The 14,126-nt window shown below is 45.6% G+C and overlaps 1 protein-coding gene across 9 annotated transcripts in view; it reads right to left on the reverse strand.

Moving 5' to 3' along the window:
* LOC146045897 (tesmin-like) overlaps positions 1-14,126 on the reverse strand; it is a 144,558-nt gene that overhangs the window by 10,133 nt on the left and 120,299 nt on the right. For 5 of the 9 annotated variants that reach the window (XM_083165015.1, XM_083165016.1, XM_083165013.1 and 2 more), the window contains 2 exons: positions 12,041-12,178; positions 10,205-10,314 (listed from right to left, as the gene is read on the reverse strand). In XM_083165015.1, the coding sequence (XP_083021141.1) occupies positions 10,205-10,314; positions 12,041-12,178 (248 nt within the window). Of the gene's footprint in view, positions 1-5,838; positions 6,662-10,204; positions 10,315-12,040; positions 12,179-14,126 lie in introns of those variants that run through there. The other 4 variants (XM_083165012.1, XM_083165014.1, XM_083165018.1 and 1 more) reach the window with 4 other exon arrangements.

Here is a 14,126-nt window from a genome sequence, read left to right on the forward strand (position 1 = left end):
TTCTAAAGTGTTTGGCTTGGCTCCAGTAGGGGTGTGGCCAAAATCCACAGAGGTTTGGCTAACCAGTAACCAAAAAAGAGTGCTTGGCCTGGTTTCCCCTGTGGGTCAGTCATACTCTGAAGTGTGTGGCACAAAGCACAGGGCTCTGGGATCATCACTGTCTTACGTGAAGGCACATTAAGAGAGGAGGAGGCCGGTGTGCATTCTCTGTCTGGGCCTTCTCCTCTTTAGCCCACAGAGCAATACACACTAGGCACTAGGGACAGTGGTAGCAATACCTAATAACACAATACACATGAGTACTTAGTGATTACAGGATAGAACAGCATGTACAGACTACTACATGGGCGGTATTAAATGCTACTGGCCAGAGGGTTTCTGCGGCGAGGGTGGCTTGTTTTCGATGATGCTCGACGAAAACAAGCCATCCTTGCCATCTCACCCTATTCTATGTTCCAGGAGAATCCTCATCGTCAGAGGACAGCAAGGATTCCCCCGAAACGCAAGGTTTGCCGCTAATGCCGCGAGTCCGCTGCTTATAGTGACAAACCTCGCTGTTTTGATGGTTGCACTCGACGTTTCCAACTCACTGAAAAGAACCAGCAAGGTGGAAAAGGTGAGCAAAGGGGGTCAGTTGAGTACTGAACCCCCAGCTATGACGGCAAGCAATTGGCACTGATAAAACACATTGAATATACCCCACGTGTATCTGTGGAAGCAGCTAATAACTTGGATAGTCAGTAGCAAACAGCACACTGCTGTTAGGAGGTAGCAAGGATTACAGCAGGGGCAGACTGATCCAAAGGGAAGAAACATGCAGGAAAAAATGTAGGTAACAGATGCTGTGACTCAATAAACAAATGTAGACAACTATATCAGAGGCTGGAACTCAAGAAACAAATTCAGGTAACTGTATCAGATGCTGGGACTCAGGAAACAAATTCAGGTAACTGTATCAGATGCTGGGAAACAAATGCAGACAGTCAGAGCCGGCCTTAGGCATAGGCAAACTAGGCAATTGCCTAGGGCATTTGTAATGCCTAGGGGCACCAGCATCATCAGCTTCTGCTGATTAAAATGATATGCAGCATGCATATATTCTGTGTGTGAGTGAGGCTGTATCTGCATATGAAAGTGTATCCATGGAAATCACTGTAACATAGCATTCTGTATGCAGGTACAGCCACAGTTGCACACAGAATATATTCATGCCACATATCATTTTAATAATCGGAAGCTCCTTGTGTGTCTTGGTCACATAACAATGCAAATAAGATGAATTTTCAGCAAAAAATGCACCCAACGTTAGCAGAACTGGCCAGGAGCTGCATGGCCTATTGAGGCAAGATTGATGTATCTGTATCCAAGCAGAGGCAGAGGTCACAGTGTTAGCAGCTGTGCGAGTGCTGTCTGCGGGTGGGTTGGTTGTGCAATAGTGTTCGGCATATGTGTAAGGGGCATTATGTGTGTCATGTATAAATGCACTAATAATGTGTGACATATGTGTAACAGGCATTATGTGTGTCGTGTATAAGTGCATTAATAATGTGCAACATATGTGTAAGGGGCATTATGTGTGTTATTATGTGTATGAAGGGCATTAATAAAGGTTGGCATAATGTGTAAAGGGCATTATGGTTATAAGTAGGGATGCCAATCCCGGGGCATTTTTTCAATCCCGGGATCTGGGATTGAAAAATGCTCAATCCCGGGATTCTCGGGATCCCGGGATTGGCATCCCTAATACAGTTCTGCTCCATACATACCCACCCCCACACCGGCCGACCCGCACATTTACTTACATTAGCGGGCGGCCGGCCGGGAGTGGGTTCGGAGGTGCACGGTGCCTCCAGGCTCGTGCACCTCCTTCTTAGCAGTCAGGCCGCAGGCCGGAAAGGATGCGGGCGGGCAGAGGCAGGCGGGCGACGTGCGGAGGAGACTAGAAGCCCCGTGCACAGCAGAAGGCTGCGCAGAGTGACCACTACTGTCACGCTACGCATCGCCGCACGCAGGGGTCAGGATTCGGGAGCCGGGCAGCGTCTGAGCTAGTGCTCAGACGCTGCCCGGCATTAGACTGCGCATGCGCAGTCTAATCCTGAAAATCCCGGGATTGGATAATCCAATCCCGGGATTGAAATCCCGGACTTTTTTAGGCCAAATCCCGGGATCCCGCCGATCCCGATCCCGGGATTGGCCACCCTAGTTATAAGGATATTAATAATGTGTGCCATATGTAAGGGGCATTACTGTGTGGTATTGCCAGGGGTGCCGACAGAAAGGCGTAGGGAGTACAAATTACCCAGGCCAAAGTCTGATGGAAGGGCCCAGTGGGGGCCCTGGGCCCCCTCCCCTTAAGTGACAGCAGCAGCTGCAGCTCTTCTCCTCTGCCCAGCACACACTGGCTAAAACTGAACTTCTAATCTTCCATCCCCCGAACATCCCCTCTTCTCCCACTATCTCCATCAGCATTGGTGAAACCGAGATCACCTCCACCGACCAAACGCGCTGCCTCGGTGTCATCATTGACTCCTCCCTCTCTTTCACCCCCCACATTCATGCTCTCTCACAGTCTTGCCGCTTTCACCTACGCAACATCTCACGCATCAGACCATTCCTCTCCACTGACGCGACCAAAATTCTCATTCACTCTCTTGTCATCTCCCGCCTTGACTACTGCAACATCCTTCTCTCTGGGCTACCTCCCACCCGCCTCGCACCTCTCCAAACCATTCTTAACGCTGCTGCTAGGCTCATCTTCCTCTCCCGCAGCTCTAACTCCGCCTCCCCCCTCTGTCTATCTCTTCACTGGCTCCCCGTTCCTTTCCGAGTTCTCTTTAAACTCCTCACCACCACCTACAAGGCTCTCTCCTCCTCCACCGCTCCTTACCTCTCTTCACTGATCTCTATCCACACTCCCTCCCGTCCTCTTCGCTCCATCGCTGACCGCCGACTGACCGCTCACCTAATCACCTCCTCCCACTCCCGTGTCCAAGACTTCTCTCGCGCTGCCCCCCTGCACTAGAACAACCTCCCGCCACCCATCAGGCTTTCTGATTCCCTTACCTCCTTCAAGCGCTCCCTCAAAACCCACTTTTTTTGACTAGCCTATCCCTCCTCCTAACCTCTTTTGATCCTCCTATCCTGCCTCCGTTCCCACTTATCCTGTTGTTTTTCGTTCGTCCACCCACCTATTTTTAGTATGTTAACTCTTATGAGTAGGGTCCTACTGCCTCACGTACTCACCCTACCTCTTTACCTCACCTGTCCTCCTTTCCTGTTCTTCTCTTCCTCTGCTTCATCTTCAGTCTCCTCGACAATTTTGACACCTACTTCTGAACTGATGCTGATTTTATTTCTACCAGCTATACCCCTATTTATACTGTATTTTTCAACACACTCTGTACGTTACCTTGTCATTTGTTTTTTGTTTGCTATGTACGGTGCTGCGGACACTTTGCAGCGCCTTATAAATAAACATACTACTACTACACTGCTTTGTGCTGGGTTGCAGTGTGGCCATGGAGGTGCTTAAAATACAATATTTTCTCAGGATTTTTTTCTAAGGGTATAATGTGAATAATGTGAGGAGTAATGTACATAAGGTAAAGTTGTACTACTGTGTGATGTAACGTGAATAAGGGACACCATCGCATGATTTAATGTGAATAAAGTTGCACTACTGTGTGGCATAATTTGAATTGGGGTTACTATTGTGTGGCCATGCCCCTTCCCAGCAAGAACACACCCTTGTTTGGGCTGTGCACCGAATGTGTGCACTGTTTCTATTTAAAATATTGTGGGTAAGAGCGCCAAAATGATGACTGCTATGATGAGTGTTGATGGTGCTGGGAAAGGGGAGCAGGGTCAGAGGCGGAACTAGTGGCGGTGCTAGGGGGCACCAGCCAAAATATTGCCAGGGGCGTCATTTGGGCTAGGGCCGGCTCTGCAGACAGTGCGGTCAGATGCAGGAAAAGTGGACAAAAGCTGTTCAAATAGAATGCTCTAGGAGTGGATTGATTTTGTGAATCATGTGAGTATAGAATGCTGTATATGGCTGAAAATGGCTCAGCTGACCTTACGTAATATGGTTGCAACGCAACCTTGCTGTGCTGAACCCCAGCTACAGGTGAATACTGACATTACTGGCCAGCTAACCTGAGCAAACATTTGAATCAGCCACTACTTATAGTGTAAGCAGGTCTATGTAGCCACTTTGTGACAGGAGCTCTGTTACATGCAGGGGCTATTTATGAGTTGCACATAATGTGGTTGCAAGTCTGCCCATTTCCTATGATCAGAAGACCTATGTGAAGATCTGGCCTGCCAGTATTCTGTAGGTGGCGTTTCAATGAGATCGCTCTGCCACCTTTACTCTGTGACTAGCAATGTCCCTTTCCCCTACCTCATGCTTCGTGCAGAAGATCTGACAGGAATCTTAGTGACCTGTGCATGCCCACAGCTTAATATAGTATGCATTTCTGTCTACACGCCCAGCATGGAATGCCCATAGGATGCCGCTCCTACATGCACATACCGTGTTGTCACTGAGTTGCCATCCAGTAACACATACCCAGTCATCAGTGAGGAGCAACACCTCAGAAACTCTGGTAGATGCTCCAAGTGTGTAGGCCCAGACACATTAGCAGTATGCATAAAGAGATGTGCGCACATCAGTGGCAAACGCAGGATTTTCAGAAGGGGGTTTCCAGGGGGGCGGAGCAAAGCACAGAGATGGACACTTAGGTGACCCAGTATATGCCGGGTCAGTTAAAGTATTATAGATAGACATATATATATATGTATATATATATATATATATATATATACATACAGGGGCGTCAACAGCAGTGTAGACCCCTGGGCATAGCAATGTATTGGGGCCACTACTGATCCTCCAGCGGTAGGGGTGGGGGGAGCTTTGATGTCCCCCGGGTGGTAGGGGGTATTTATCAACTGCTCAGCATGTAGTGTCTGGATCAGTAATTTCCATTAATTACCCCTTTACTGCACAGATGGTGGGAGATGGGGTGGTAGAAGGGGGCATTGGGCTGAATGAAGGGGCCCTGACAAATAACTTCCAGGGTGGTAGAGGATGTTTAATATGCAGAGGAGAGGTGTATAGTGGAGTGGGCTCATTATTCATAATTTTCTGGTGGGAGACAGCTTACTTGACTGAAGATATCTCTAGTTCCCAGAAATACATTTATTAGATTTTAATGGATTTAAAAACTAGAGAATCCCACCTACCAAATGGTAATGGGGACTAGGGGATGAGAGTTCAGAAGGCAGAGCAATCTGCCCACGAGTATATAATACTACATACCAGGTGTGTGGAGCTGGAGCAGTAACCAGCTGCTGGAAGGCTGATATCTCTGGTTCTGGGAACAGTAGAGACAAGCTACTAGTGTCCACCAATGGGGGAGAGTCCTTTCGGAATATACCCTCAGAGAAATTTTGAGTCAGACAGAACCTGAAATATCTGACTTGGAAGAGCAATTAACAGGCTTGGATGGGGACCACTGATTTGAAGTCAGATATCTCCGGTTCCCAAGGGCCGATTTTTAAAATTCTTGTACCCATGGAAAGAGGGGACCCTCAGCTTTCAACCTAGGGCCCTTAGACTCCTGGGGGGGGTTTCTGGGTACCCAGAAACCCCCCCTGTGTGCGCTACTGTACATAGGGGTGCCGCACAAACTAATTTACTAAGATGGTAGTTCTATTTCACATTTGATCTTGCTATGGGCAACCAATCAGAGACTATCTATTATCTTCTAGAAGGTGCAAAATAAATAAGAAGTAGAATCTGATTGGTTGCCCACAGCAAAATCCCATCTCAGTAGATTTCCCCCACAGCATCTAGTAACATGGTGCTAGTTGCATCACTGCTCTTTCCTAGAATGTAGAAATATGCCACAGACACATTTACCTTTACTAATATACTGTATTTACTGTAATATGCTGTATTTCATATATTTTGTAAAGTTCTCCAATAGATGAACATGTAAACCTGTAATCTAACAAAACTCAACCCTAAAATGTATTTCTTAATATCCTGCCCCCTGTGCATGACTTCTGCTATTGGGAAATCGAGGGGGAAATGTAATAGGATGAGAGAATTGGTAAGAAATCTCCAGTTTTTTAAAGCGGCAATCATTTACACTTCAAAATCCAACTGGCTTTGCAGTGAAAATGATTGCCTCTTTAAAAAACTAGTGATATCTTACCAATTCTCTCACTTTCTGATTCTCTCACCCTATTACATTTCCCGCCTAATCTTTTCCAAGTGCTATTGATGGAATCCTTGCAAGAAATCCCTATCGCATCATTTCCATTCATATAGCCAACAAAGAACAACTATTTCAATTAATCCAGAACATTAACATAAACACCCCACTTACTCGCCCCTTGTATACCGTATACAACAGTAGAGAAAAACGAAAGTAGTAATTGAATAAATGATAGACTGTATAACCCTCATGAGCAGGTTTTTCCTTGGACAACTGGGTGTAATATCTGTGCTAAACATTTTCCAAATTCTTCAATTACTTTTTGCTCTGCCAGGCAAGCAGAATATCCTTGTTTTTCTGCTTCTTCAGCCTGAGCTAGAAGACAAGCACAGGTCGCTCTCACTACTTCCATGGAAGTACAAATTCGTACAATACTAGAGAGAAAGTAAACAAGAGAGGATTGTCAATGCTACAATTACTGTATATACTGTAGGTTGCTGATTTATTCCTAATGTGGACATGTGCAGGTCGTAGAGAGCAGCGATGGTCCCAGGTACTGCCAGAGGGGGTGTGGCCCAAACAGGGGCGTACATGCCCATATTTTCCATCAAATAAAATTATATATTTTAAAAAATAAATCTTTGGAAGAGGGATCCAATTCTCAGATTGGGGCATAATCTCAGTGGCAGGTAATTAGTATATGACTAGGGATGCACTTCCCGGGATCAGGATCATCAGGATACTGGGATTTAGGGCAATATTTGCCCAGGATTGGGTCCTCCAATCCTGGGATTTCGGGATTGAAATGTGCATGCACATTTCATCCCTTTGTGCTAGGCAGTGCTGAGCACCAGCAGCGCTCTGCTTAGATGCTGCCTTGGAAAACATGTGGTGCGGCTACGCAGCGTGATGTTAGAGATCATGCTGCGCAGCCACACGCCAGCCATCCCCACCGCCGGCCTTCACCACTCTCTCTCCCCCGTTTGTCTCCCCACCGCTTCCGCTGCCTGCCTTTGGCCGCTACTTTCACCCACTCCTCCAAATCAGCTCGCTGAAGGATTGCTTTTAAGCAGTTTGTGGTGTCCCAGAATTTACAGTTTTTCAATCCCAGGACCAAAAAAATTACCTGGGATTGCCCTGCCTACATACGACAACCCCCCCCCCCCCCCCCCACCACCACCACCACCCCACTAAGTAAGATACCGGTCTGGGACATCCTCAAACAATCCATAGTACTAGCAGCATAGTGCAGGCAGCATGGATAGAGTCTGCTGATAAATGCACAGATGCATGAACATTGGCATTGTATACAAATATGAATCAGGCTCTAGGTCTTTTGGAGGTCTGCTTAATACCGGTGTCACATTAAGAACATAAAGAACATCAAACGGAATTCGGGAGTAATACATGTGTTCACGGATACACGGTGCATGCAGAGTAAATGCTGGCACAATGCCAGAGTCTATGGGGGAATTTTTTCATATTTTCATAGTAAACTACGATTTTTTGGGGGGCGTACTCGTATTTTTGGCATTTACTATGCCAAAAATACTATTATTCGTATTCGTATTGATGGGACATTCGTATTTGTATTTACAAATATGAAAAAATACACCATCGACAGAATACGAATAGGAATCACCATTCCGCTAATTGCTGGTCAAATACGCTGGAAAATACACTTCATTTTGCACGGATAAATCAGATCTGTGCAGGCTGCAGTGTGTAAAAAATAGAAAAATACATAAATAAAAACAGCGTGGGGTCCCCTTCCCCACGGCCGTAACCAGCACCAGGCTGAAAGAGTCGGGTTGGTATTAAAAAAATCAGGAAACCATTCAAGTAGGACTCCGCTGAATTTTTTAAAACCAGCCCCAGGGCCAGGACTGGTTCCCAAAATACGGGGGACAAAATGACAAGGGGTCCCCTGTATTTTAAGAACCAGCCCCAGGCCTAACCAGCCAGCAGGGTAATGCCACAGCCAGGGGGAGACTGTTTATACAAGTCCCCCCGGCCAAAGCATTCAGCCCTACCGACCAGTCAGCCTGGCCAGGGGTCCTGGGGTAGTGGGGACCCCCCCAATAAAGGGGTCTACCCCCTCCAGGATTTACCTGGCCAGGCTGAAGCCTGGTGCTGTCCCCGGTAGATCTGGAGTGGTGGCCACCGGGCTGATAAAATGGTGTCAAAAATAGAAGTAACTATTGTCTAATGCTGTGGAACTATGAGTTCCAGCACACCTCCCCTGCATGCTGGGACTTGGATAACCACAAGTCCCAGCATGCAGAGCATTAAAGGGCCCGCTGACACTTGTAATTCCACATTATTAAAAATAGTAAAATAAACACACTGACACACATTGAAAATAAAACTTTATTTCATCCAAAGCCCACACATACTGATACTTACCTATCTTGAGCCCGTAGGTAGGTCCCGGGGTCTGGTGTCCGTGCTCCTGGTCCGACACAGTAGTTAATCATTCTATGTCAGGTTGTATACTGACAATTCAATTCTATGTCAGAAAGGGTTGTAATCTAACGTGGTAGGAATATACCATATAATATAATATGTATAAATTATTGCTTTAGTATACAATATAGTATTTAGAAGTATAGTGGGTGTTTGTCATATGAATATAAATGGTGGTAGGACAAGAAGGGAATATATACATATATATGTTCCCTTAAGCTGATTTAGACTATTTTAGTTTCTAATATATTGTTGGCTCCCAACAAATTAACCCTAAAATGTCTGTGTGTGTGTATATATCTAGTTAGGGAATATAGGGGCAGATGTATTAAGCCTGGTGAAGAGATAAACTGGAGATAAAGTGGAAGGAGATAACGCACCGGCCAATCAGCTGTGTTTGAAATATGACAGTTGGAAGTTGATTGGCTGGTGCGTTATCTCCTTTCACTTTATCTCCAGTTTATCTCTTCGCCAGGCTTAATACATCTGCCCCAAAGATTGTAAGCTCCACTGGGGCAGGGACTGATGTTCAACTATACTCTGTACAGCGCTGCGGAATATGTGTGCGCTATATAAGAAACTGTTAATAAATAATAAAATAAATATTGGAAATTCTGCTGATAATAACCGCTGATAAGTATACTTTTTAATAAATTCATATTTTAATGATTTGTTGAAGTACTTTTCTGGGAATCCACCCATCTGGGTCTACTTAAATTTAAAGTTAACCCCTGGTAACACACATGCCCACCAACTCATTCTTTTAAAACACTGTTATTGTCTTTGTGTATATCACTACATGTTGTGTGTCTCTTAGAAAATATTTTGCAGGATTTTGTATAGGTTTTTCAATAAAAGTACATTTTTAAACTGATTTTAGGTGCACCACAACAAGGACAAACTTTTACTCTCTAGCTTGTGTTCATATTGTGTTGTCCTGTGGTAGCACACCCTCATCCAATATGCCAATTTAGGTATGTCCAAAATTCCTTGAGGGTCCGCAGTTCTGATTAATGTCCTGTGCGATTGGCACCATATCTCTCTGTGTCTAGCTGGCCAATAAAGCCGATTCTGATATCTTGTGCATACAGTGAAGAACCATCAAACTCTGCCAATTGAACTAACTGTGTGAACTAACACCATCAAATCCTTCCTTCAGCCCTTGCAGGGTGCATATGGTAGCACCTAGATTCCCTTCACCGGAGAGACCTTTCCCATCATGCACTAGGTCCACATCATCTTCTATTGGGAATAGTAACCTGGCCTGAATCGTGATTCGTGCCAAACAAAACATGGTGAGTGAATTTGGTTCCAAATTTAAAAAAGCTGTAAGGGCATCAAGCAGCTTCCGCCCTCACCTGATGTCACATCTGGGTCCTCACCATGAAGGGAATATATTTACTACCCTGCCCTAATGTTGAAGGATATAAGAACAGCAAAGCATTGCGTAAGTGCTTCCATGTTCGCAAAGCTACCATTGTGCCTGTGTGCTATATTCTGCTGATTCCTACCTTCCTGCATCTCTTTCGTGCTGCATATTCCTAAGAGATTTATGCTCTGGACCTTCTTTGCAGTTTTTGCAGTCGAGGCATTTACATATAGAAGAGCACATTATTTTACCCTATGATGAAGAACACACATTTCAATGGCTACTTGTTATTTGTATAAACAAATATTTGTAGAAATACAGCCCTGCCAGGGGCGGTACAAGTTTTTTTCAGAACCCTAGGTAAAACTTCAGCTTGCTGCTCCCGCCACCACCCACACATCAACAGACGTCCCAGAATCTCAGGTGAAAGTGTGGAGCTGGCGTTTGTGAAGTTCAACACCTGCCATTTGCCTCTCTCTGAGTCATCTTTAATTTTGTGATAGACTCAGGAGGGAGATCGTGGGCGATATGCAATTGATGTATTTCTTCAAGCTGATCGTGCCCATTAAAGGTCAGGTTTAGCCGCACATAGCACATTCAAACGGGTGACTCGTCATGACTTTTAGCTCGCCACCCCCTGGGAGGGGTGAGTTGAAATGTCGGCGCCGGCAGCATGATGGACCCAAATGGAACTACATTTGAATAGCTGCATTAAGCAGTGCAAACAATTGAATCTGACCCACAATGGTTTCAATTACAGGCAAAGGGTGTGAATTTCTGTTACCGCAGTGTTTAAATGCAGGCAACAGCATCTTCTCTCACATCCTTTACCAGCCCACCCGAATACGGAATTAGACAAAAATGCTCACTGCTCTTTGGGGTACTGAACACTTTTGTTTGAGATCCTGTTGCGTAAAGTGTGGCACCTTCCACACTAAGGGCCTTATTCTAGTTCACTCTTTCTGACAAAATCCTTCTTAGATGGACAAAACCATGTGCACTGTAGGGGGGCAGATGTAACATGTGCAGAGAGAATTAGATTTAGGTGAGTTATTTTGTTTCTGTGCAGGGTAAATACTGGCTGCTTTATTTTTACACTGCAATATAGATCTCACTTTGAAGTAAAACCCCACCCAAATCTAAATCTCTATGCACAAGTAACATCTGCCCCACCTGCAGTGCACATGGTTTCTTCCATCTAAGAAGGATTTTGTCAGAAAGAGTGAACTAGAATAAGGCCCTAAATTGGCCAGGCAAGATCGATTTATCTGGCAATTTAATCCCCCCCACCCTGAGCACATACACCACTAAACTCCACCCTCTTCCCTGACTAGCCAACCACCAAGACACATACCGAAGACACATCCTCGCATGCCGCCGCTGCAGGGGAAATTATTTGATGGTTTCCTGCATTCCCAAATATCAGTCAGTTTCAACTGACTGATATTTGCGGCCCCGGAATGAAGACAGGACGGGAGGCTGATGTCATGTGACATCAGCCACCTGCCCCGCCAGGCATCGGCCCGCCTGCATATGGGAAGGCCCAGCGTTTGCATGAGGACACCCATAAAATACTGGGCGTTCCCATGGCCCAGCATTGCCACCGCCCCTCTCCACCCCTGTCAGACCCTCTGCGAACTGTCTGGCAAGTGAGAAACTCACCGCAGCCATTTGCAGTCAGGGTTTGCATATGCGCAGACATGCACATGCGCAAACCCTGACCATCAGGGCAGGGGGGCGAAATTGACCCCATAGAGGAGGAATATAACCTGTGGCGAGCACAGTGAATCCGCAAGGGACTTTTTTGGGCCCTGCCACCCTTTTGGAGTACCGTAACATATCTGAATTGGGCCTAGTGTCCAATTACAGAGGTGATATTTTTGAATGATTAGGAATACGATAGAAATGAAAGCAACAGAATGTGAGAGGGCCTCGATCACTAAAGCTTATAAAAGATTCATTATCAGAGGGGTTTTACCTCAAAACATTCACAATAATTTTTTAGACAACCAGAGCGTTTGCAGTTGCATCCCTTTGTATGACGAGGTTGAGAATCGCCAGTTTTTACCTTACCAATCTTAGGCTGGAAGGCGTCTGGATTTCTGTCTAGACAAGCCTAAAATAAAAGTATATTTAAATGTGAAAATTATATATTTATATTTATACCTATAAAAATTGTGTAATCTACAGTGTGGGGAATAAACACGAGTGAAAGAGCTCCATTAATGGGGAAATTCAATTTGTCTTGTTAATTTAACTGGTGTGAATAAGGTAGCCTTACGCCTAAATTTCTGGGGCTGTCCAATTAGCAAAGAGAATCCAGGACAAATGATTGATTCCCTGATCGGGATGCGGTCATTTGGTCTACAGTATGATGGTCTTCAGTCATTAGGTCGACACCATTAGGTCGACATGGGTCTAGGTCGACATGATTCTAGGTCGAAAGGTCATTATTTTTTCGACAGGGTCTAGGTTGACAGTCAAAAGGTCGATATGGGGTCTTTCACTGTTTTTTTGAGCCGACATGTGCCGACAGGTGGTATTTCATGCCCTACCATCCACTAGGGCATGGTGGGAGAATAAAATAGTGTGGCGAGCATAGCGAGGCACCGTGCCCAAAGCATTGCGAGCACTTTAAACTGTGCCCAAGTAAAGCTTGACTGATTTCACCGTTATTGGACGTCTCCGAGTGCCGCCTGTTCATTTCCAGTATATATATATATATATATATATATATATATATATATATATATATATATATATATAGCACACTTACCCCCCACAGTCATATACATGATATAAGCTGGAGGGGGCTCAAACGTTTTTGGGCTCGGGGGAGCAAAATTTATAGTTACGCCACTGTCCGAGTCCCTGCTCTGCCTGTCTGTCCGAATGAGAGACAGCGCTGCCACTAGGCGCGCTGAATGCAGTGCAGACGGCAGTTGCAGAGCGGTGAGCAGCGCCGCTCTCTCTCTCTCTACCGCCCCCCTCTCCCCCGTCCACTTTTTAATTTACACACACACACATATGAAACATCTCTCTATCTATCTATATTATTGATAATAGCGGCGGACAGGGCAGCCACAGCTAAGCCGAGCAGAGCAGGGAGCAAACGGGGGGTGCAGGATTTAGTCCCCCTTGGCAATGAGCTATTTCAGTCCCCCTTGGCAATGAGCAATTTCAGTCCCCCTTGGCATCAAGCATGAAGCCCCTGGCATCGAGCATGAACTTCCTAGCAATAAGCATGTAGGTAAGTGGCACCTATGTGTCAAATGTGTAATGGGCATTACGGAGTATGTAATGGGCCTTATGTCATGTTGTTTATGTGTAATGGGTATTACAAAGTTCGCAAAAATGTGTGTGTGTGTGTGTGGGGGGTGCAAAACATACCCTTGCTCCGGGCACCGTGGCACCTAGCTACACCACTGCAAATGGCACATCTTCAATGTGGGATGACTTGCGGATGCTTGGCTCTTGATGCAATTTACAGCGCATTTGATCACTTTTTATCTGATTTATTGGCCCAATGTGTTGAAATCGTCCAAAATCGCACTAGTGTATGGGCACTTTTATGATACACTTAATGATTAAAATATAGTACAACTTCTGTGACCTCATAATAGAGGTACAGTGCACTGAGCACATGTTTATTAAAAGATAACAGGAAGGCTGCTGAGATGTTTATTAGAGTGGACTCTGGGGCCCATTTATCATTTAACATTTGCTACTAAATCCCCAAAAGGGTTATCCGTAAATATTAAGTATCACCTGAATGTATCAGGAGGGACTGCAGCAATAAATCTCCGATCCCTCCTGCACCACCGCCGGCCGCAACCCCCATAGGTTACTATTCTGAGATGGAGGTAGCTCATTGTAGCCTATGGACTACAAACTGCACTGTCACTGGTGGCAGTGTGGTCAGCGAGGGGTCAGCACTGACCACACATACACAGACCCCCCGGCATCTGGCTGAGCGCTTCACTGGGCTCTTTTCGGAGTCCTGTCCCTGCGTATTCAGAATAATGCATCCCCACGTTAGGATCGCATATTAAAATGCAATCCTG

Source organism: Crinia signifera, chromosome 11 (genome assembly GCF_055691185.1).
Source record: "Crinia signifera chromosome 11, ASM5569118v1, whole genome shotgun sequence".
Lineage (NCBI taxonomy): Eukaryota > Metazoa > Chordata > Amphibia > Anura > Myobatrachidae > Crinia > Crinia signifera.